The sequence below is a fragment of the Mesoplodon densirostris genome, chromosome 10 (assembly GCF_025265405.1).
Source record: "Mesoplodon densirostris isolate mMesDen1 chromosome 10, mMesDen1 primary haplotype, whole genome shotgun sequence".
Classification (NCBI taxonomy): Eukaryota; Metazoa; Chordata; class Mammalia; order Artiodactyla; family Ziphiidae; genus Mesoplodon; species Mesoplodon densirostris.
The window spans coordinates 88,736,840-88,758,909 of record NC_082670.1 but is presented as its reverse complement, the minus strand read 5'-3'; the positions used below and the strand labels follow the sequence as shown (position 1 = coordinate 88,758,909).

Here is a 22,070-nt window from a genome sequence, read left to right as displayed (position 1 = left end):
ATAAAAGTTGTATGTATTTAAGGTGTACAATGTGATTTTTTATATATGTATATATTATGAAATGATTACCACAATCAAGCTAATTAATGTATCAGTCACTTCACACACTTTGTGATGAGAACACTTTTAAAATCTACTCTTCTTAGCAAGTTATGGGTGTACCATACAGTATTATTAACTTTAGCCGTCATGCTATAAATTAGAGCTGTAGAACATATTCATCTTACATGATTGAAACTTTGTACTCCTTGACCAACATCTCCCCATTTCCGCCACCCACTAGCCCTTGGTAACCACCATTCTGTTCTCTGCTTCTACAAATTCAACTTTTTTATATTCCACATATAAATGAGATCATGCCATATTTGTGTTTGGTTTCTTTCATCCTCTAGGTTCATCCATGTTTTCACAAATGGCAAGATTTTTTTTAAAGCTAAATAATATTTTATTTATATCTATATCTATATTTATATCTTACCTATCTATCTATCTATCTATCTATATCTATCTATCTATCTATCTATCTATATATATATAGGTCTATCTATCTGTATCACATTTTCTTTATCCATTTATCCATTGACGGAAACTTAGATTGTTTCCATACCTGGGCTATTGTAAATAAGGCTACAGTGAACAGGGGTGCAGATATCTCTTTGAGATACTGATTTCATTACTTTTGGATATATATATTCAGAAGTGGGATCAGTGGATCATATGATAGTTCTATTTTTAATTTTTTGAGGAGTCTTCATACTGTTATCCATAGTGGCTTTACCAATTTACATTGCCACCACTAGTACACAAGGGTTCTCTTCACATCCTCTCCAGTATTTATCTTTTGTCTTTTTGATAATGGCTGTCCCAACAGGTGTGAGGTGACATCTCATTTTAGTGTTGATTTGCATTTCCCTGATGGTTAGTGATGTTGAGCACCTTCTTGTATACCTGTTGCCCATTTGTATGCCTTTTTTGAGAAATGCCTATTCATGTCTTTAGCCCATTTTCAAAATTGGCTTAATTGTTTTTTTGCTATCAAGTTCTGTGATTTCTTACATATTTTGGTTATGAATCCCTTATTAGTGTACAGTTTGCACATATTTTCTTCCATTCTTCATACTGTCTCTTCACTTTGTTTCCTTTGCTGTGCAGTAGTTTTTTAGTTTGATGCAATCTCATAGGTCTGTTTTTGCTTTTGTAGCCTATGCTTTTGGAATCATATCCAAAAAATAATTCCCAAGCCTTATGTCAGAAAGCTTTTTCCCTTATGTTTTCTTCTAATAGTTTTACTGTTTCAGATCTTACATTTAAGTCTTTAATCTATTTTGAGTTGATTTTTGTGTATGATGTGTGATGGGGTACCATTTCATTTTTCTGAATATGCATATCCCAATGCCATTTATTGATGAGACTGTCCTTTCCTCATTGTGTGTTCTTGGCATCTTTGTTGAAGATAACTTGTCTGTAAATACATGGATTATTTCTGGGCTCTCCATTTTGTTCCATTGGCCTATATGTTTGTTTTTATGCCAGTACCATACTGTTGATTACTATAGCTTAGTAATATGTTTTGAAATAAGGAAATGTGATACCTCCAGCTTTGTTCTTGCTCAGGTTTACTTCAGCTATTTGAGGTCTTTTGCAGTTCCATTTGACTTTTAGGGTTGTTGTTTCTATTTTTGTGAAAAGTGCTGTTGGAATTTTGATACGAATTGCATTGAATCTGTAGTCTACTCCTCAGTTCTTCAGTCTGCATCTCTCAAGGACAAGTACATTTTTTTTCTTGACGAGCACAACATCATAATCACACTGAAGAAAATCCGCATTAATTCAGAAGTGTATTCCAGCATGTATTGCACCATTTATCTCAATTGTCTCTAAAAATAACTCTCATACCTGGTTATTTGTTCTGCCCCAAAATCCAATCAAAGTTTGTTCATTGCATCTGGCCTTTATGTTCTTTTAGTCGTCCAGCAATCTAGGATATCTTTTTCATGATATCAAAGATTTTGTAGAGTCCAGTTGTCCCATTGAATGCCCCATGTTCAGGAATTTGTCACTTTCTTCGTGATTAGATTCAGATCAGATTTCTAGTAAGAAATATAATAGGTGATATTGTGCACCTACCACTCCACCACATCAGTGGACTCATAATGTCAGGCTGTAGCACAATTAGTGATGTCAAAACTGAATGTTTGGTTAAGATGGTGACCAGGTTTCTCTATTGTAAGAGCACATTTTTTTCCCTTTGTAATTTATAATATGTGGGAGTGATTCTTTAAGACTGTAAATATCCTGTTCCCACACCATCCTTCTACCTAGTAATTTTAGCATTTATGGCTTATGCTGTCCAAATCAGTTTAACATTGACTGTTACAGCATTGTGATTTTTCAAATATTCTGTCATTTTATGTCACTGGTTAGTTAAAACATTCTATTCACATTCTTAGAGAATCATCATTATTTGAATTTATACTTTTTTGCCATTGCCAGGAGAAAAACTTTCAAAACAGCAGCTGCATAATTCTAACATCATTAAGAAATTAAGAGCTAAAGACAGAGAAAATGAAAATATTATTGCAAAGCTGAACAAAAAAGTTAAAGAGCTAGAAGAAGAGTTACAACATTTAAAACAGGTGAATATTAACCATTCTCTGCACATATATATTGTTATTACTTCCAGTATGAACATATGGCCATGGTTTATAAAACATTTGGGATGATTTATTGAGGTATATCATTTGGAAAGAATTTTTCAAGCAATTTAATAGTGAATGTTGGGACTTCCCTGGCAATCCAGGGAAGCTGCCGTGCTTCCACTGCCGGGGGCGCCGGTTTGGTCCCCGGTCAGGGAACTAAGATATCACATACCCTGTGGCATGGCCAAAAAAAAAAAAAAAAAAAAAGAAGTGAATGTTAAGATTCTTCTTCGTTATTATAATACTTGAGATTCGTGGAATACAGTTATTTCCTGTGGTGTTTTTTATTGAAAAATACGTTTGTTTTTATAATATAGGTCCTTGATGGCAAAGAAGAGGTTGAGAAACAACATAGAGAAAATATTAAGAAACTAAATTCTGTGGTAGAACGCCAAGAGAAGGATCTGGGCCGACTTCAAGTAGATATGAATGAACTTGAAGAAAAGAACCGAAGTATTCAAGCTGCTCTTGATAGTGCATACAAGTAAGAAAATGAACAAATGTGCAACTCACTTAAAATCAGTTATCAGAGCAGGATGTTGAAGAAACACTTTTTTCATTATCTGATCACTAGTAACATTTATAAACTTACCTATATATGAACTTGTGACCGGTTAAAGCAAATTCGACAGAGAGTCCTCACTGTAGTCACTGTTTATTGTGTGAACTCTTCCTCATTCTGTAGATCTCATGGAAATCTACCTGGAAACTTCATTAATTTGGTCATGTAATTAACTATATTATTTTAACTTAAAAATCATCTATTTAATTTTTTAAGAGAACTTACTGATCTCCACAAAGCCAATGCTGCAAAGGATAGTGAGGCCCAGGAAGCTGCTCTAAGTTGTGAAATGAGAGCTAAAGAAGAACTTTCTGCAGCACTGGAGAAGGCCCAAGAAGAAGCCCGTCAGCAGCAAGAAACATTAGTGATTCAAGTAAGCATTAGATGAAAAATTAGTCTTTAAAATCTTTGTGCTTCTGCAAAATAAAGAATCTGTTAATTTGAATCAAACCTTATGTAGTGGCACATGTGTTACATTTTCTTTATAATCCTGTTGGGCTTATAAATCCTGTTGGGCTTATTTTCTGAGAGTACTGGATTGTGCCAAGCTTAATCAATTGTGTGTTTTTTAAACTGTTGTTAAAGTGATGCTTACATTATACCAGTATTGCTTATTTTGGGGGGGGAATTTCAGACTTATTTGAGAACACTGTGAAATCTAGGGATGTTCTTACCAGGGAAATGCATGAATGCAGATAAATACTAAACATTGCATATAATTTCAGGAGAATCTGTTTAACTCCTGAGCTCATTCATAGCATCTGTGGGAGTCCATGGACCTCAAATGAAGGAAGAAAACCAACATTAGTCAGGCTTTGTCTTATAAAATCATCATTTGATAGATATTTGGGTTATTTACACTTTTAAATTTTATTTATTTATTTTTATTGAGGTGTAGTTGATTGATGTACAATATTATGTAAATTTCAGGTGTACAACGTAGTAATTCACAATTTTTAAAGGTTATACTCCATTTTTAGTTATTATCAAGTATTGGCTATATTCCCTGTGTTGTACAATATATCCTTGTAGCTTATTTATTTTATACATAGTGGTTTGTACCTCTTAGTCCTCTACTTCTAATTTTCTCCTCCCCACTTCTCTCTTCCCTCTGATAACCACTAGTTTGTTCTCTAAATCTGAGTCTGTTTCTTTTTTGTTATATTTACTAGTTTTATTTTTTAGATTCCACATATAAATGATATTATACAGTGTTTGTTGTTCTCTGACTTATGTTACTAATCATCCATGTTGTTGCACATGGCAAAATTTGAGTCTTTTTTATGGCTGAGTAATATTCCACTATATATATACCATATACTATGTATGTATATACACACACACCATATATATATATATATATGTATATGTATGTATATATCTCCATTCATCTGTTGATGGACACTTAGGTTGCTTCCATATCTTGGCTATTGTAAATAATGCTGCTATGAACATTGGGGTGCCTGTATCTTTTCAAATTAGTGTTTTCATTTCCTTTGGATATATACCCAGAAGTCTTTACACTTTTTGGTTATTATGAATAATGCTGCTATAAACATTAATTTACAAATTTTTATGTGAACACATATTTTAAATTCTCTTAGAATATACCCTGGGGTCATATGGTAATCCTTTGTTTAACTTTTTCAGGAACTATCAAACTTTTCCACAGCTGCTGAACCATTTTATGTTCCTACCAACCATGTATGAGGGTTTCAGTTTCTCTACATTTTTGCCAGTATTTGTCATTGTCTTTTTTTTTTTTATTATAGCCCTTTTAGGGGTGTAAAATGGTATCTGAGTGTGGTACTGATTTACATTCCCTTATTGATTAATGATGTTGAGCATCTTTTTATGTGCTTATTGACCATTTATGTATCTCCTTTGGAGAAATTTATTCAAATGTTTAAATCCTTTGCCCATTTTTTATATTATCTTTTTATTATTCATTTGTAAGAGTTCTTTATATATTCTGCATATTAGACCCTTATCAAATGTAGGATTTGCAAGTATTTTCTCCCATTCTATAGGTTGTCTTTCACTTTCTTCATAGTGTCCTTTGATACACAAAAGTTCAATAAATTTTGATGAAGTCCAGCTTACCTGTTTTTATTTCTGTTGCTTGCGCTTTGGGCATCACATTTAAGAAACTGTTGCCTAATTCAACATCATGCAGGTTTTCACCTGTTTCTTTCTACAGTTCTTATAGTCTTAGTTCTCACATTTAGATCTTTTACATGTGAATATCAAATTGTTCCAGCACTACTTGTTGAAAAGACTATTCTTCCCTCATTGACCTCAGTGCACTTTTGATTTAATTTCACAGGGATATGTAAAACATTTACATGATTCCTAAGTGTGAAAGCTGTATAACAAAATATATTAAGATAACATTTACTTCCAACTTAGCCCCTCCCTATTCCCTTTCTTTGCCTGTAAATAACCATTCTATTAGTGTTTCTATTTGTAAATGCAAGAAAACATACATATCTACATTTACTTATATACCCCCCAACATATATATACACACCTACACTTATACACACATTTGTTTGTATCTCTCTCATCCTTCCTACATAAAATATAGTTTACTATTTATACTGTTTTACAGCTTGCTTTACTTACCTAATAAAACATCCTGGTGATCATTCCATGGTAGAGCATAGAGCTTTTTAAAAAATTCCTTTTGGGCTTCCCTGGTGGTGCAGTGGTTGAGAGTCCGCCTGCCGATGCAGGGGACACGGGTTCGTGCCCCGATCTGGGAAGATCCCACATGCCGCGGAGCGGTTGGGCCTGTGAGCCATGGCCATTGAGCCTGCGCGTCCGGAGCCTGTGCTCCGCAACGGGAGAGGCCACAACAGTGAGAGGCCCACATACCGCAAAAAAAAAAAAAATTCCTTTTTATAGTTTTATAGTATATCATTGTGTGAATATACCATTCAGTCAGTTCCTATTAATGGATATTTGGGTTGTTTCTGATATTTTGCTGTTGTAAATTACACCATGGTCCATACACCCCTTGTGCTTCTGCCACTCCCTCACTGGGATAGATAAAATATTAATATTTTAAATTAAAAGTACTCGAACATAATAAAAAATTATGGGAATGGGAGATAGAGAGTATATGGGGTTACCATTCAAAAAATCATTACCTTTTACAAGTCCTACCAGTTTTGTGTATTAACTTCTTGTCCTTATCTCCATGTACATATTTTTTATAATATATATATATTATTTTATAGTTTTTTCATTTAAGATTAAGTTGTACATTTCTACATGTTTTTTATGTTCATTTTAATTTTTATTGGGTATATTCATGTTGTATCCACATTTATAAAAATAAATGACTGCTAATAGATATTAACAATATTTCTTGTTTTGTTTGTTTTTGTTAGTCTAGCTAACAGTGTAGAGAACATCTTTGTATGTTTACAGATCTGCTTCCATAGAGTAAATTCTCAGGACTAGGACGATCAGATGAAAGAATGTAAGAAGTTTGATGATTATGTTGCCATAACGCTTTCCAAAAAGGCTGTAGCAGTTTACAACCTGTGCAGCTGTGTATGAATATAGCAACTAGTTTTTATAGCTCACATAGCTCCTATCACATTCTGCCTTACACTACAAACGTTTATGGATGCATTGTCTTTCCTCCTATACTGTATGTCAGTGGCTGGGCCTTGTACATATTTATATGCTTTGTGTGTGTGTGTGTGTGTGTGTGTGTGTGCCTTATTGAGCTTTCCTAAGTACATATTGAATACATATGGCTCGGGGATTGCCTGAAGAATGGGATGTGTGGTAATCATACGTAAAAGCTCATAGTAAAGAGTATTATACATGAACAGTAAGTCAACACAATAAAAAATATGTAGTTAGCAGGAAATTATAGATAATATTGTGATATTGGTTGTGATAGTGTTGTTGGTTCTCCTAATACAGGTGGGGGACCTTAGGCTGGCACTGCAACGTGCAGAACAAGCAGCTGCTAGAAAAGAGGATTATTTACGTCATGAGATCAGTGAACTCCAGCAGGTACTGTCAGAGTTTCCCTAAACACAAATCTGAGATGCGTTTTTCAAGAAATAAAAAATGTCTCAGTGAGGTAATGTTCTTAGAGTTGAGAAGATTACTCCCATACTTATCATTTGCTGTATTTTTATGGCTTATGTGAATAAAACCAGAGTGGGCACCTTAAAAATGTATAAGAAAAGCCCTAATTTTGTTTTCTAGAAAGTAATTTTATCATGATAGATATGTAGTATATTCAGTACTGTTTTTTCATTTGTAATGGCCGATTTATTAATTATCAGTCTCTGATTACTGTGGGGCAGATAAGCAATGCCTAGTTTTTATGCTACTGCTCTGTTAATTTCAGTCAATGAACATGTACAGGAAAAGGGGGAGATAATGCCCCTCAGATTGATTTTTCTGTTTTTATAAATACTTAGAAATATTTGGATGAGGAGGCAACTACTGGGAGGTTTGGATGATACTCTTTATTATCTTAAGGTATTCAAAGGCTGTCTTTATCTTAGAAATGCTCTGTAAAGAAGCATTTATTTAGTTACTCTGTTGCACAACTTAACTGTAACTTAAGGCTTGAATAGTTAGAAAATAATTTAATAAAAAATCATTTTATCTTGGAGAAATAGTTTTTCCCAGAAATCTCTCATAAAGTTTCTTTGCTAGCATTTTTAGTGTTTTTTTTGCTGTCAGTAGTAATGACTTAAGAATGTCATGATTCAGAGACTCCAGGAAGCAGAGAATCGAAACCAAGAACTGAGTCAAAGTGTTTCATCAACAACAAGACCATTGCTTCGACAGATAGAAAATTTGCAAGCAACTCTAGCGTCCCAGACGTCATCATGGGAGAAGTTAGAGAAGAATCTTTCTGATAGACTTGGTAACTGCTTTAGTTCTTAAGCTCAATGTAGAAGCCCTTCCATCTTGTTTTAGAATTAGGGTAATGGTATGAAATTGAAATTCACTTGATCTCATGGTTTCATTTTGTGTCTAACTTGTAGATTTTTACCTCTTCTCCTCTTTTACATTTATTTTCTAATACCTTAATTGACTCTTTCAAAACATTTCTTACACGATGTGTCTGGTAGTGTCTAAAATACTTCCATGTCATTCTTACATTCATTTTTACAAACTATTGTGCTCAACTGTTTTCTTGTCCATTGCTAAGTCTGACCTCATTCTAGCTTGTCTGCAGTAGTGTAGGAAGTAGAGATCAGACATGATTCTAGTCAGTGGTAGAATTCCAAGAGCAGAGCTAGGTCTAAGTTAGATTAAGGTCAAATTCTAGTAGACAGATGCTGTGGAGTCTTAAGATTCCATATTTTGCTTCTTCACAGAAATGCTCTAGGTTGCCCTTCTGTGCTGTTAATAAAAAGAAAATTATTCTTCTAAGATACTTATTCAAGCACAGAAGATGTACATATTAGATATCCCAGAAGCTAGCAAATGGTGAAAAATTCCTGTGTCCATTCTATGCCTAAAATTAACTGTAATTTGAGAGACATCATGGTGTGGTGATAAAAGCAGACGTGAATGGGTGTCAGGAGACTTGGACTCAGGGTTTTTATGTTTTGTTTTGAATCACCCAGTCAGACAGTCTGGAGCAAGACACTTACCTTCTCTGGACTACACCCTGAAAATCATGAGGGGTGAACTAGATTAGTCACTTTCAAACAGTATTCAGTAGATCCCTTGTATGTCTTGGGGCTGGCTGTCATGGTGAGAGGGAAGCTTGATAAGTAAGCTGCTGGGCTCCCTCCAGGCTGCTTTAATGAAAGTAGTGCCTCCTTTATCTTTTTCTTTTTTTTTTTTTTTTTTTTTGCCCCTTGTAGCTCCATGTAAGATTTTGTCTGGAAATAGATTTATCTGCTCAAAAAGAAAAATCACTGAACAGATGAACCTTCATATATTGTTTAATTTCTAGGTATGAATTTTAGGTCTATTATTTATCTTGGACCACTTTTTGAGACCCATTTGTTATGAAATATGAGGTATCTGAAAATGACACCTTCTGAAACAAATATTTATTTAGCAATAAAATGAAAGCAAGAAGCCATTATTTTTGTGGCTTTTAAACTGGAGCCTACACAGCCTCAGGGATATGTGGTATTGTACTGGAATGTAGGCAAAGCCACAGGACAAACATACTGTATAATGCTATAAATAAGAGCATAGATAGAGTATAGAACAGAATTTATAATGTAAAATAGAGATATTGTTAGGTCTACTTTGGTGGGAAAAAATATGAAAATTCTTGCCTTTGTTAAATCTCAGAATTTTATCCACTAGTCCTTTTTTTTTTTTTTTTTTTTTTTTGCAGTACGCGGGCCTCTCACTGCTGTGGCCTCTCCCGTTGCGGAGCACAGCCTCCGGACGCGCAGGCCCAGCGGCCATGGCTCATGGGCCTAGCTGCTCCGTGGCATGTGGGATCCTCCCGGACCAGGGCACGAACTCGTGTCCCCTGCATTGGCAGGCGGACTCTCAACCACTGCGCCACCAGGGAAGCCCCACTAGTCCTTTTTTTTAAATTGTAATTGTCAGTTGAGCTAACTGTAGATTCATATGCAGTTACAAGAAATGATATAGAATGGTCCCTTGCATGCTTTCCCCAATATCCATATGTTAACACTTCGCAAAATTATAGTAGAATATCACAATCAAGGTATTGACTTTGAAACAACCTTCTGATTTTATTGATTTCCCCAGTTTTACTGGTACTCATTTGTGTGTATGTATGTATGTGTGTCTATGTGTGTATTAAGTTTTATACAAGTTTACCACTTGTGTAGGTTCATGTATCCATCACTACAGTCAAGATATTGAATAGTTCTAACACCACCAAGATCCCTCATTTTGCCCTTTAAAATCATACTTAGCACCCTCATGGCCCTCCCTCCCTGTCTCAAATCCCTGGCAACCACTAATCCTCCACTTCTAAAATTTTGGAATTTCAAAATGTTATGTAAATGTGGAACTTCCCTGGCAGTCCAGTGGTTAAGACTCCGTGTTTCCATTGCAGGGGGCACGGGTTCGATCCCTGGTTGGGGAACTAAGATCCCACATGCCGCATGGCACTGCCAAAAAAAAAAATTTTTTTTATGTAAATAGAATTGTATAACATGTGACATTTTGGGGATTGGCTTTTTTTGCTCAGTGTAATTTCTTGGAGATTCATACAAGTTCTTGTGTGTATCAATGATTTAGTCTTTATTGCTGAGTGTTTTCCTTTTTTAAAAAAAATATTTATTTATTTATTTTGGCTGCACCGGGTCTTAGTTGAGGCATGAGGGCTTCTTAGTTGCAGCACGTGGACTTAGTTGTGGCATGCAGACGCTTAGTAGCAGCATGCACGCAGGATCTAGTTCCCTGACCAGGGATCGAAACTATGCCCCCTACATTGGGAGCATGGAGTCTTACCCACTGGACCACCAGAGAAGTCCCTGCTGAGTGTTCTTCCATGTATGTAGCACATCTTGTTTAAACATGTACCTGCCGAAGGATGTCTGGGCTGGATCTAGACTTTGTATGGATAAAGCTGCTGTGAACATTCATGTACAGGTTTTAGTGTGAACTTAAGTTTTCATTTCTTTGGATAAATGCCCAAGTGTGCATTTGCTGGGTTGTATGGGTAGTTGCATGTTTAGTTTTTTAAGAAAATGCCAATTGTTTTCCAAAGTGTGTGTATCTATGAGAATAATCCAGTTTTTCTACATCCTTGCCAGCATTTTCTTTCAGTGTTGTCCCTATTTTTTCTTTTAGTCATTCAGACAGGTGTGTAGTGATGCCTTACTATGATTTTAATTTGCATTTTCCTCATGAAAGATGGTGAATGTCAGTTTATGTGCTTATTTTCCATTTGTACATCCTCTTCGGTGAAATGTTTATGTCTTTTGCCCATTTTCTAATTGGATTGTTTGTATTTTCACTGGTGAGTTTTGAGACTTCATTATGTATTCTAGATGCTAGTCTTAGATAACATGGTTTGCATTTATTTCCTCCAAGTCTGTAGCTTGTATTTTCATCTTTTTCACATAGAACAAAAGTTTAAAATTTTGAAGAAGTCCGGTTTATCAGTTTTTCTCATTATGGCTCATGCTCTTTGTGTCAAACCTAAGTACTCTTTGCCTATCCCTAGATCCTGAAGATTTCTTCTGTTTTTTTTGAAAAGTTTTATAGTTTTTTTTTTCAGTTGAAGTATAGTTGACTTAAAATATTATATTAGTTTCAGGTGTACAACAGTAATTTGACATTTTTATAGATTATACTTCATATAAAGTTATGATAAAATATTGACTATATTCCCTATGCTGTACATTACATCCTTGTAACTTTTCTATTTTATACCTGGTAGTTTGTACCTGTTAATCCGCTTCACCTGTTTTACCCATCCCCTCATTATATTTTGTTTTACACTTAAGTGTATGATCCATTTGAGTTAATTTTCATATGCTCTGTGAAGGTTAGTTTGAAGTTCTTTTTTTTTTTTTTTTCTTTGACTATCCAATTGACCCAGCACTGTTTGTTGATTCACTACTCTGTTGATACATGACTCTACTTTCAAATTAAAATATTTTGGTGAAAAAAGTGATAAAACACATATAAATTCAGATTTTTTTTTGTCTCTGTAGTCAGGCCTGCCTTAGTCAATGAGTACTTACAGTTTTAAGTGTGGCTATTTGCATCATTAAAAGTTTGAAGTCAGAATCTACTTGTCATCTTGGCCTCTTGAATGTATGTATATGTGATTTTTCTTTTTTACCCTACAATCAGGTGAATCCCAGACCTTGTTGGCAGAAGCAGTTGAGAGAGAACGTGCGGCCACAGAAGAACTTCTTGCCAACAAAATTCAAATGTCTTCCATGGAGTCACAGAATTCTCTCTTAAGACAAGAAAATAGTAGATTTCAGGCCCAGCTAGAATCAGAGAAAAATAGGCTAAGAAAACTAGAGGATGAAAATAATAGGTGAGCATGTTTCTTGAGTGTTATTCTTGATAGTTTCATGACATTTTAAAGCACTTTAAAAAATGTGTTATTGGTTTTTAGCTTCATTGCACTGAGAACTGAAAATACATATTTTTAGTGTTTAAAGTCAGAGTCATTAGTAATAGGATATTATACCAAGATAGGACCGGGGTTCAATGAACCTTGCATAGGCTCTCGAAATTGGGTGGCATGTTCTGAATGTATTTGCATTTTCCAGAGAAAGGATTCATTGCTTTAATCAGATGTTTTAAAGGAGTCTTTTACCACAAAATAGTTTGAAGACCACTCACTGGAGTTATTTTTATATTACAGGGGTTTAAGTATTGTTCCAATCTTTCTAAATAAAGGTCTGGGCTCTTTGGAAACCACAAGCTATAAAATCCATCTATGTGAAGTTATATTAAGGCTGTGATTAGGGGTTTTATCCTCTGAGTTCTTCCTTGGAATTTTACTTTAAAAAAAAAGTAGTCAAGTAAAAATGATTCATGAAGTAAAATATATGAACTTTTGCAGACATTTTCATAGACCTCCCTAATAAGCCTTTGTAGAATCTGAACATATTGTAGAATGGTGGTATTCAAAATTCTCTTTAGAAAAAACGTCTCTTTTTAAATGAAATCTTAATCCAGAGAACCAATAAATAAGATACGTGAAGTAGTAGTTCAGTTTTTGAATAAAACCCAAGTCATCTGGAAAATTCAGTTGGAAAATAAAGCTGATAATAAAAATGACTACTAAGTATATAACTGGAGTTAATAAAGTAGTGAGTTTTTAATAGTCTGTACTATCATCTTTTTTGTTTTAATTCCCTTTGGCTTAATAGGTACCAGGTTGAATTAGAAAACCTAAAAGGTGAATATGTAAGAACACTTGAAGAGACAAGGAAAGAAAAGGTATTTCGATTAGTGTTCGCTCACCTCTTAGGGCTTCCATTAGAGAATGGTTGGGGATGGTAGCGAACTAATGAGATGACTAGATAAAATGGGTGATGTTTCTGCTTTTGGAACTTGATCTTTAGTAGTGAAACAAATAGGAGTGTATACCTTATGTTCCTAAACTTTGAGATTGACTTATGATGATGAGTTAGTATCACAGAAATTATCTAACTGTATCTCTGTCTCCATTAGACACTGTTGAATAGTCAGTTAGAAATGGAGAAAATGAAAGTTGAACAGGAAAGGAAGAAAGCAATTTTCACTCAAGAAGCAATAAAAGAAAAGGTATTAAATTTTGTTTTCTTTTTGATGTAACCAGTTATAGCTGTTGTGATTAATCATTAATTGTTTTGTAATTTTAGCTACACTTTATAAATACCATTTCTTATGTCTAAAATCAATAGAGTGATGAATTCTAGTAGTATAATCAGTGTTCTGCTCAGAGTGGATCCAAAGTAATTTGAGTTTATGCAAAGATATCTGTGATTTCTAGGATTTGAGTTACAGAACCTCTTGCCCCTTTTAAAATGATTTTTTGTGGTCTCTCACTGACACTGATGCACCTCATTTGGCCCATAGGCACCTTGGGAGTGAAACTGGTTTGTTCACTTTCTTTCTGGTTAATGAAGTTAATTTTTCTGAAGTGAGTTTCCTATATTTAAAGGATTGGAGTATACTCAGGAGTAAGCATAATACATTAAAACTACCTATATGTGCATTGATTGAAATTACCTTTTGAATTTATTTGGTTTAAAAAAATACAGTAAAAATAAAATGGATAAGCCAGAAACTTTATGGTTTGTAAATCTCATTGGTAATCTTATTCTAAAGAACAGGTTTAATTGGTGGTATGTTATATAATATGAAACAATTAGTTCATATAATTGTTCCATTAAAAACATTCTCATTCCATTAAAAATAAACCAAATTATGTTGTTATAATATAAATGAGATGATTTGACCAAGTTTATCTACACTTTTAAATTACTAAATATTGTGCCGTTGATAAGACTTAAGATATCTGTAACATTTTATGAGGAAATTAGAATGAATCTTTGTTGTCATTGATCGTAGAAAACTTTCTTGCTTTTTTATTTATCATTTTACTCTTTAATCTGAACTGAATTTTTTTTTCTTTACACCTTAAGGAACGGAAGCCATTTTCTGTTTCTAGCACTCCCACAATGTCACGCTCAAGTTCGATAAGTGGAGTTGATATGGCAGGGCTACAAACATCTTTTATGTCTCAGGTGATGTTTTATTTCTTACACATGTTTAGTTCTTAGACTGAATAATGATAAAGAGAATGTGCAGATAGCAGTTCGACTCTCACCGTGATCTTGCTATTCTATAGGCAATTTATCTGCATATTTGTAAGGGAGTGCTAATTGCACTGAGGAAATAGAGATGGTTTTCTGCCTTTGAGAAAGTCATAGACATTTTAAAGTAAGAATTGACCAAACCATTTTGTTTGACACTTATGAACAGTCTGTAGTAACTGAATAACTATATATGCTTTCTTTAATTAACACAGGATGAGCTTCATGATCACTCATTTGGACCAATGTCTGTGTCAGCAAATGGAAGCAATCTTTATGATGCTGTAAGGATGGGAGCAGGATCAAGCATTATTGAAAATCTACAGTCTCAGCTAAAGCTAAGGGAAGGAGAAATTACTCATTTACAGGTATTAGAAAAATTAAATGTGCTGTAGAAGTAAATGAAATTTTGAGGCCCAATGAGTAGCACCCTTCATTTCCACCTGTATTCTGAACAAATTGAGAAATAAAATGAAATAGTGACACCTGAAGCCCCAAGTAAATCATATATATTAACGATAAAGGCTGGTTGGAGAAATTAGCCAAGGATGAAAGTTCAGTGGGCCTTCTGAGTGCCAGAATTTGGGAGACTGTCACAGGAAATGCTTGGCTGGAGTAGGCCACCCCATGTGCGACAGCCTGCCATGATAAGACTTAGAGGCATCTAGGAGCAGAGAGCTCCTTGCAGGCAGCTTTTTCCAAACACGAAAAAAGGGAAGTTGCTGAGCTGAGCATAGCCATTCTATTCTTCCCAGATTCTCTGCTTAGGTAAGTTGCTCCAGCTCCCTGTATGAGGAAAGAGTAAAGGTGATGAGAGAGATTAGGACTATAACATCCTAGACATGAAAGGAAACATGGTGAGTGGAGCATCCTCCCATCTTGCTTTTCAGAAACTTAATGCGGTGACAAATGTTAAAACGTTTTACCTGTTTTCATTGTTACACTTGATACACTCGAAAGTGGAACTTTCCTCTTCTATTTTTATTATATGATTTTAGTTGAAAATATTACTGTATTAAAGAAGATGTCCTTGAATTGGAAGAAAATAGATCAGAATAATCTTATTACCTGTTATGTTTGTGTAGCCCACTGTTATGCTTAAGGGCACAAATGAACTTCTTTGGTAGTTGATGATAGATTCTACCAATGTGACCTACATGGTTGGCGCTACATTAAAGTTTGTTTTTATTTCTCTGGGTTTTTGTAGTAATTTAGCATAACTGAAATATATGCTATTTCCTTAGAGAAAAATGTAGAGTTGCCTGTTTCAAACAGATGATTAAATTTTCTTCAGTTCTTTATCTCTCATAGTAAACCCTATAAATGGTATACTTTTGAGGAAAGTTGAAACCGTTTTTGTGCCTCTGTTTCCTTTTACCAGGAGCTAGCTTATGGTTATATGTTCACATATCTATTTCTTAAAAAATAGCACATTAAATATGGTTATATTAGTGGGATTATTAAACAAGATATATTTTGATTTAAATCACTTCCTGGTAATGTTTCTCAGCTAGAAATTGGCAATCTAGAGAAAACACGCTCCATAATGGCTGAAGAGCTAGTTAAATTAACAAATCAAAATGATGAACTTGAAGAGAAAGTGAAGGAGATACCCAAACTTCGAACTCAGCTAAGAGTAAGTATTCTTCACTCTTATTTTTAGTTTACATAAAATGCATATGTATATGTTAGTGTTTTCTTTGATAATTAAAGAGTATTAATATTTGAGTGAAGCACTTTAAAAATGAATCTTATCTTGTCACATCACACATTCAGAGTAATGTTCACAATCATGTTTAGGAAAATAACTATATTTCATTTGGCCAAGGCTCATTAATAATCCTGCACTTTTGCATGATCTGAGTAGTATTTTATTGATTGATGTTATATGTATCCTCACAATTAGCATATTTGGTATTGGAAGTTGCTCTTAAGCCATATATGAGAATAGATTTTCTTTTGACTTTTCTTGGGTAAATGCCAGGTAATACTTAAACCACAGTGAACCATAGAGACTGAAATTTCATCAAACATGCTGAAATTACTGGGAGAAAAGACAGATTAAGCTATATATGGGGAGAATTGTAGATTTAGTGAAAAGATATGTTAAGATTAATAGCCATCTGGCTTATTTTGTTTTTTTTATTCTTTTATTCCAACAGACCGAGGTGTGAGTTGAATTTTTATGAGAGATGACTATATACTTTTATTTAGATTGCAAGGTCTTTACTGGTGGCTCGTTTATGATAATATAAATATAATATTAAAGATTTTCTGTACAGTTACTTAAAAATTGTAAACAAATATATTTTATAGGATTTGGATCAAAGATACAACACTATTCTGCAGATGTATGGAGAAAAAGCAGAAGAGGCAGAAGAACTTCGATTAGATCTTGAAGATGTAAAAAATATGTATAAAACTCAAATAGATGAACTTTTAAGACAAAGGCTCAGTTAACTTCTGAAAATTACATTCCCATCGAACTGAATGTAAACATTTAATATCTAAGTACAGATATCCAATGAATTCTTTTATAGAATTAGAAAGTGGAATTTACTGTAGCATTCAAAAATTGAAAAAAATTGTTTTATAGTATATAGTAATATTTCCAGTTAAATTATTTTGTGCAGTATTTGAACTTTATTTTTAAAACTATTCTTTAAAGATTTATTTTTTACAGTCTTTTTTTTTTTTTGCCTTGAATAGCACAGAGATTTATTACTTTATCCTCATGTCAATATGGTTAGGGAAGGAGAATGGTGTTATATATTGTAGATATATAACTAATTGTGTCTATAATTTATATGTTTTTGTATATATTGAGAACATTTAAAGAGTGATAGTAACATATTGACACTTTGAAATCTTTCACACTTAAGTCTTCAGTACGTCTAATTACTATTTATGAAAATGGACATTGTGTTCAAGTAAAAAAATTATTAAACCTGCAGTTATTAAATCTTGAACTCATATTTTTCTTTTGGAAAAAAATCACTCTCTGAAGTTTAAAGGATAAATAATTTAAACTTTAAAAGTTTTGTGGTCTCAAATTTTATTTCACTCACAATTAAGTCTGTACAAATTTTGGTACCTATTTGGAGAAAGCTATAGCTATTCAAAGTTATCTAGGCATAATTGAATAGTGGAAAAATCTACTTACAGTCATTTTGTGATGGTATCATTAACATTTTAGTAGTTTTGAAGATGTATTGTTTTACTACCCTATAAAATGAATCAAAAGTAATTAAATTACTAATATAATTTTCTTTTTAAAAATTAATTGTTCACATTTTGTAAAGCCTAATTTTTGGCACATTAAAAGTATATGTTTGATATTCATAATATTCATAACAAAATAGAGAAATTATAGGAGTTAAATTTGGCATTTTACAATTTTCTGTGGTTTATCATTTTAATTTTTTTCTTGAACCTTTAAACTGAAAAATAGTGTGGAATAGCTGAAAAAAGTTAACTATGCCTTCCTCTCAGCTGTGTTTTGGACTTGTGAAATATTTTTTTTTTTTTTTGCTGTACGCGGGCCTCTCACTGCTGTGGCCTCTCCCGTTGCGGAGCACAGGCTCCGGACACACAGGCCCCGCGGCCATGGCTCGCGGGCCCAGCCGCTCCGCGGCATGTGGGATCCTCCGGGATCGGGGCACGAACCCGTGTCCCCTGCATCGGCAGGCGGACTCTCAACCACTGCGCCACCAGGGAGGCCCTAGACTTGTGAAATATTTTGATACATTTTATTACTGAAAGTCATTTAGCTGCCTTTACTTGAAAGTAGGAACACTCACTTAACTTCTAGTTACATTTTAAACACTAGAACTTTAGCTATAGGTAAGCCATGTTGAAGATTTTGGAATGCCTTTCAGGGCAATTCAAGTGACCTCATTTTTGTTCTTTTTGCATTCAAGACAGTATTTCTGTCAGTGAATCTCTGATTTGTAGCATTAATAAATATTCTTTCCGTGTGAGCCAAATTCATAAAAATAATTTTCTATATTTTAGTGGTAAAAAGCAGTTTAATAGCTTTCTGTCAGCTTTTTTTTTTTTTTCCCTAGGGGCTGACAGAGAATGACAAGACTGATAGCAATAAGAAATGTACAGAATTAGAAAATATAGGAAACTTAAGTTGCAAATTCTGTCAAGTGTTTGAAACTAGAAGTTTAGGAATTATGAAATTGTTCTTTTAATATATCCATTAGTGAGGAAAAAAACCCAAAAACCCTTCAGTTGTCCATATTAACATTAATAAAATCAACTCAACTTAAAATTTTAAAGTGTTCTCAGTTTATTTAATTTAAGATAAACAGCTATTTAATACTTAGGTCTTCGGCTGTATATTACCGTATATTGTTCTTTATCCACAAATTAATAGCTGATGTTCATACAGATCTTATTTTATTATGCACTTAGATTTCTCAATACATTTGTAAGTTGAGAAGGTGTATTGAATTGCTTTCTTGAAAAACTCCACTAAGTGGCAGAATACCTATTGAGTGTTGGTTGCTGTATTTTGCTGTTTGTCATTAAAACTTATCTGTCCATATTCTAGAAAATATTTATATTTTAATAAAGAAAATAGATCGCAGTCAGATGTTTCCATTCTTGAAAGAAAATAGGTAATATAAATGATAACAATGTAAAGAATATAAACAAAGAATAGAGGGGTTGTGAACATTGTTGTTTCATATATAGACAACTAAGCACAGACTGTGGGCATCCTTCTAACTCTTGGGAAGTTGAATTGAGAGTACCATTTCTTTCTTTTTCTTTACCTCTTTTTTGAGAACTTCCAGTTGTACAGTGTTTAACATATGGGGATGTATCAAATATATCTATACTTTGATTTAAGATATTCTAAATATGGATAATTTCTAACCTAGGAAAACATGTAGTTTAAGTAAGTGAAAAGAAAAGTTCAGGAAAATTTTTTTCTTGTAATTCTTCATTTGGCATTTGATTTATTAATTAAAAGTTTTATTTAAATGCTTATTAAAAGTATGTGATTTATAATATATAGGAAATAGCCACAAGAAAAAATAGAAAATTACTATAAATATTTTATCTTGTTCTACCACTCTTTGTCTAGTATGTATACATGTATGTTCTAATGTATCATAATTTTTCATTTTCATTTAAAAATCTAATGTCCCCAATTCTATTCAGTTTTAAACTATTACAACTTTAACTTCATATTTTGTAAAGGGCTAAAAGTATGATTTAAACTACAGATGGATATAATATTTTAATCCTAAATGAAAGATAATGGAAATAATAAGCATGGATCTGATTTGAATAAAGATTTTAAGATAGTAATAATGTATTTCAGTTTTAACATAATTTAGAGTGGTCAGTACCAATGAGTGAAGATAGTTTTCTTTTATGAAGATAGATATAATTTTGGAATTCTTATTTTAAGAAAATAAGGATAAGCCCAAATTTTTGTGAGTTATATTACTAAGTGTTTTATTAGAATTAAATATAGTTTTTCTAATGAAGACGTGTTTTTGGAAAATATAATTCTAAGAACTAACTTCTTGTAACTAACTGGTATAATTACTGTAATGATGATTTGTGTCTTTTTAGAGTCTTAAACAGTATCGATATTTTCTAAAAGTCATAAAACATTTCTATATTAAAATAATAACAGATAAAATAAGTTATCCTCTATTTATAAGTTACCTTGAGTTCATATTGCTTGTACTGTTGAACTCTGCAACTTTGATCCTTTAAAGTCCTTTTAAGCTATTGCCTTTACACATATCCATTTAACTTTTAGCAAATCAAGACCCTTTAACAAGATAGAGTAAAAATTAAATGTATCTTTCTTCTTAGTACTTTTTTTTTTTTACATCTTTATTGGAGTATAATTCCGTAACAGTGGTGTGTTAGTTTCTGCTTTATAACAAAATGAATCAGTTATACATATACATATGTTCCCATATCCTCTCCCTCTTGCGTCTCCCTCCCACCCTCCCTATCCCACCCCTCCAGGCGGTCACAGAGCACCGAGCTGATCTCCCTGTGCTATGCGGCTGCTTCCCACTAGCTATCTACCTTACGTTTGGTAGTGTATATATGTCCATGCCTCTCTTTCGCTTTGTCACAGCTTACCCTTCCCCCTCCCCATATCCTCAAGTCCATTCTCTAGTAGGTCTGTGTCTTTATTCCTGTCTTACCCCTAGGTTCTTCATGACATTTTTTTTCTTCTTAAATTCCATATATATGTATTAGCATACGGTATTTGTCTTTCTCTTTCTGACTGACTTCACTCTGTATGACAGACTCTAGGTCTATCCACCTCATTACAAATAGCTCAATTTCGTTTCTTTTTATGGCTGAGTAATATTCCATTGTATATATGTGCCACATCTTCTTTATCCATTCATCCGATGATGGACACTTAGGTTGTTTCCATCTCTGGGATATTGTAAATAGGGCTGCTATGAACATTTTGGTACATGACTCTTTTTGAATTATGGTTTTCTCAGGGTATATGCCCAGTAGTGGGATTGCTGGGTCATATGGTAGTTCTATTTGTAGTTTTTTAAGGACCCTCCATACTATTCTCCATAGTGGCTGTACCAATTCACATTCCCACCAGCAGTGCAAGAGTGTTCCCTTTTTTCCACACCCTCTCCAGCATTTATTGTTTCTAGATTTTTTGATGATGGCCATTCTGACTGGTGTGAGATGATATCTCATTGTAGTTTTGATTTGCATTTCTCTAATGATTAAAGATGTTGAGCATTCTTTCATGTGTTTGTTGGCAGTCTGTATATCTTCTGTGGAGAAATGTCTATTTAGGTCTTCTCCCCATTTTTGGATTGCGTTGTTTGTTTTTTTGTTATTGAGCTGCATGAGCTGCTTAGACATTTTGGAGATTAATCCTTTGTTAGTTGCTTCATTTGCAAATATTTTCTCCCATTCTGAGGGTTGTCTTTTGGTCTTGTTTATGGTTTCCTTTGCTGTGCAAAAGCTTTTAAGTTTCATTAGGTCCCATGTGTTTATTTTTGTCTTTATTTCCATTTCTCTAGGAGGTGGGTCAAAAAGGATCTTGCTGTGATTTATGTCATAGAATGTTGTGCCTATGTTTTCCTCTAAGAGTTTGATAGTTTCTGGCCTTACGTTTAGGTCTTTAATCCATTTTGAGCTTATTTTTGTGTATGGTGTTAGGGAGTGATCTAATCTCATACTTTTACATGTCCCTGTCCAGTTTTCCCAGCACCACTTATTGAAGAGGCTGTCCTTTCTCCACTGTACATTCCTGCCTCCTTTATCAAAGATAAGGTGATCATAGGTGCGTGGGTTTATCTCTGGGTTTTCTATCCTGTTCCATTGATCTATCTTTCTGTTTTTGTGCCAGTACCATACTGTCTTGATTACTGTAGATTTGTAGTATAGTCTGAAGTCAGGGAGCCTGATTCCTCCAGCTCCATTTTTCGTTCTCAAGATTGCTTTGGCTATTCGGGGTCTTTTGTGTTTCCATACAGATAGTGAAATCTTTTGTTCTAGTTCTGTGAAAAATGCCAGTGG

The 22,070-nt window shown here is 33.8% G+C and overlaps 1 protein-coding gene across 1 annotated transcript in view; it reads left to right on the top strand.

Moving 5' to 3' along the window:
- TMF1 (TATA element modulatory factor 1) overlaps nucleotides 1-17,756 on the top strand; it is a 28,941-nt gene extending 11,185 nt beyond the window's left edge. Inside the window, exons 6-17 of the mRNA XM_060110185.1 lie at nucleotides 2,494-2,636; nucleotides 3,017-3,183; nucleotides 3,478-3,634; nucleotides 7,204-7,296; nucleotides 8,011-8,167; nucleotides 12,058-12,250; nucleotides 13,095-13,164; nucleotides 13,399-13,491; nucleotides 14,355-14,456; nucleotides 14,741-14,893; nucleotides 16,036-16,161; nucleotides 16,842-17,756. Of these exons, the coding sequence (XP_059966168.1) occupies nucleotides 2,494-2,636; nucleotides 3,017-3,183; nucleotides 3,478-3,634; nucleotides 7,204-7,296; nucleotides 8,011-8,167; nucleotides 12,058-12,250; nucleotides 13,095-13,164; nucleotides 13,399-13,491; nucleotides 14,355-14,456; nucleotides 14,741-14,893; nucleotides 16,036-16,161; nucleotides 16,842-16,985 (1,598 nt within the window). The 3' untranslated portion in view covers nucleotides 16,986-17,756. The remainder of the gene's footprint in view (nucleotides 1-2,493; nucleotides 2,637-3,016; nucleotides 3,184-3,477; nucleotides 3,635-7,203; nucleotides 7,297-8,010; nucleotides 8,168-12,057; nucleotides 12,251-13,094; nucleotides 13,165-13,398; nucleotides 13,492-14,354; nucleotides 14,457-14,740; nucleotides 14,894-16,035; nucleotides 16,162-16,841) is intronic.
- The last annotated feature ends 4,314 nt before the right edge of the window (nucleotides 17,757-22,070 follow it).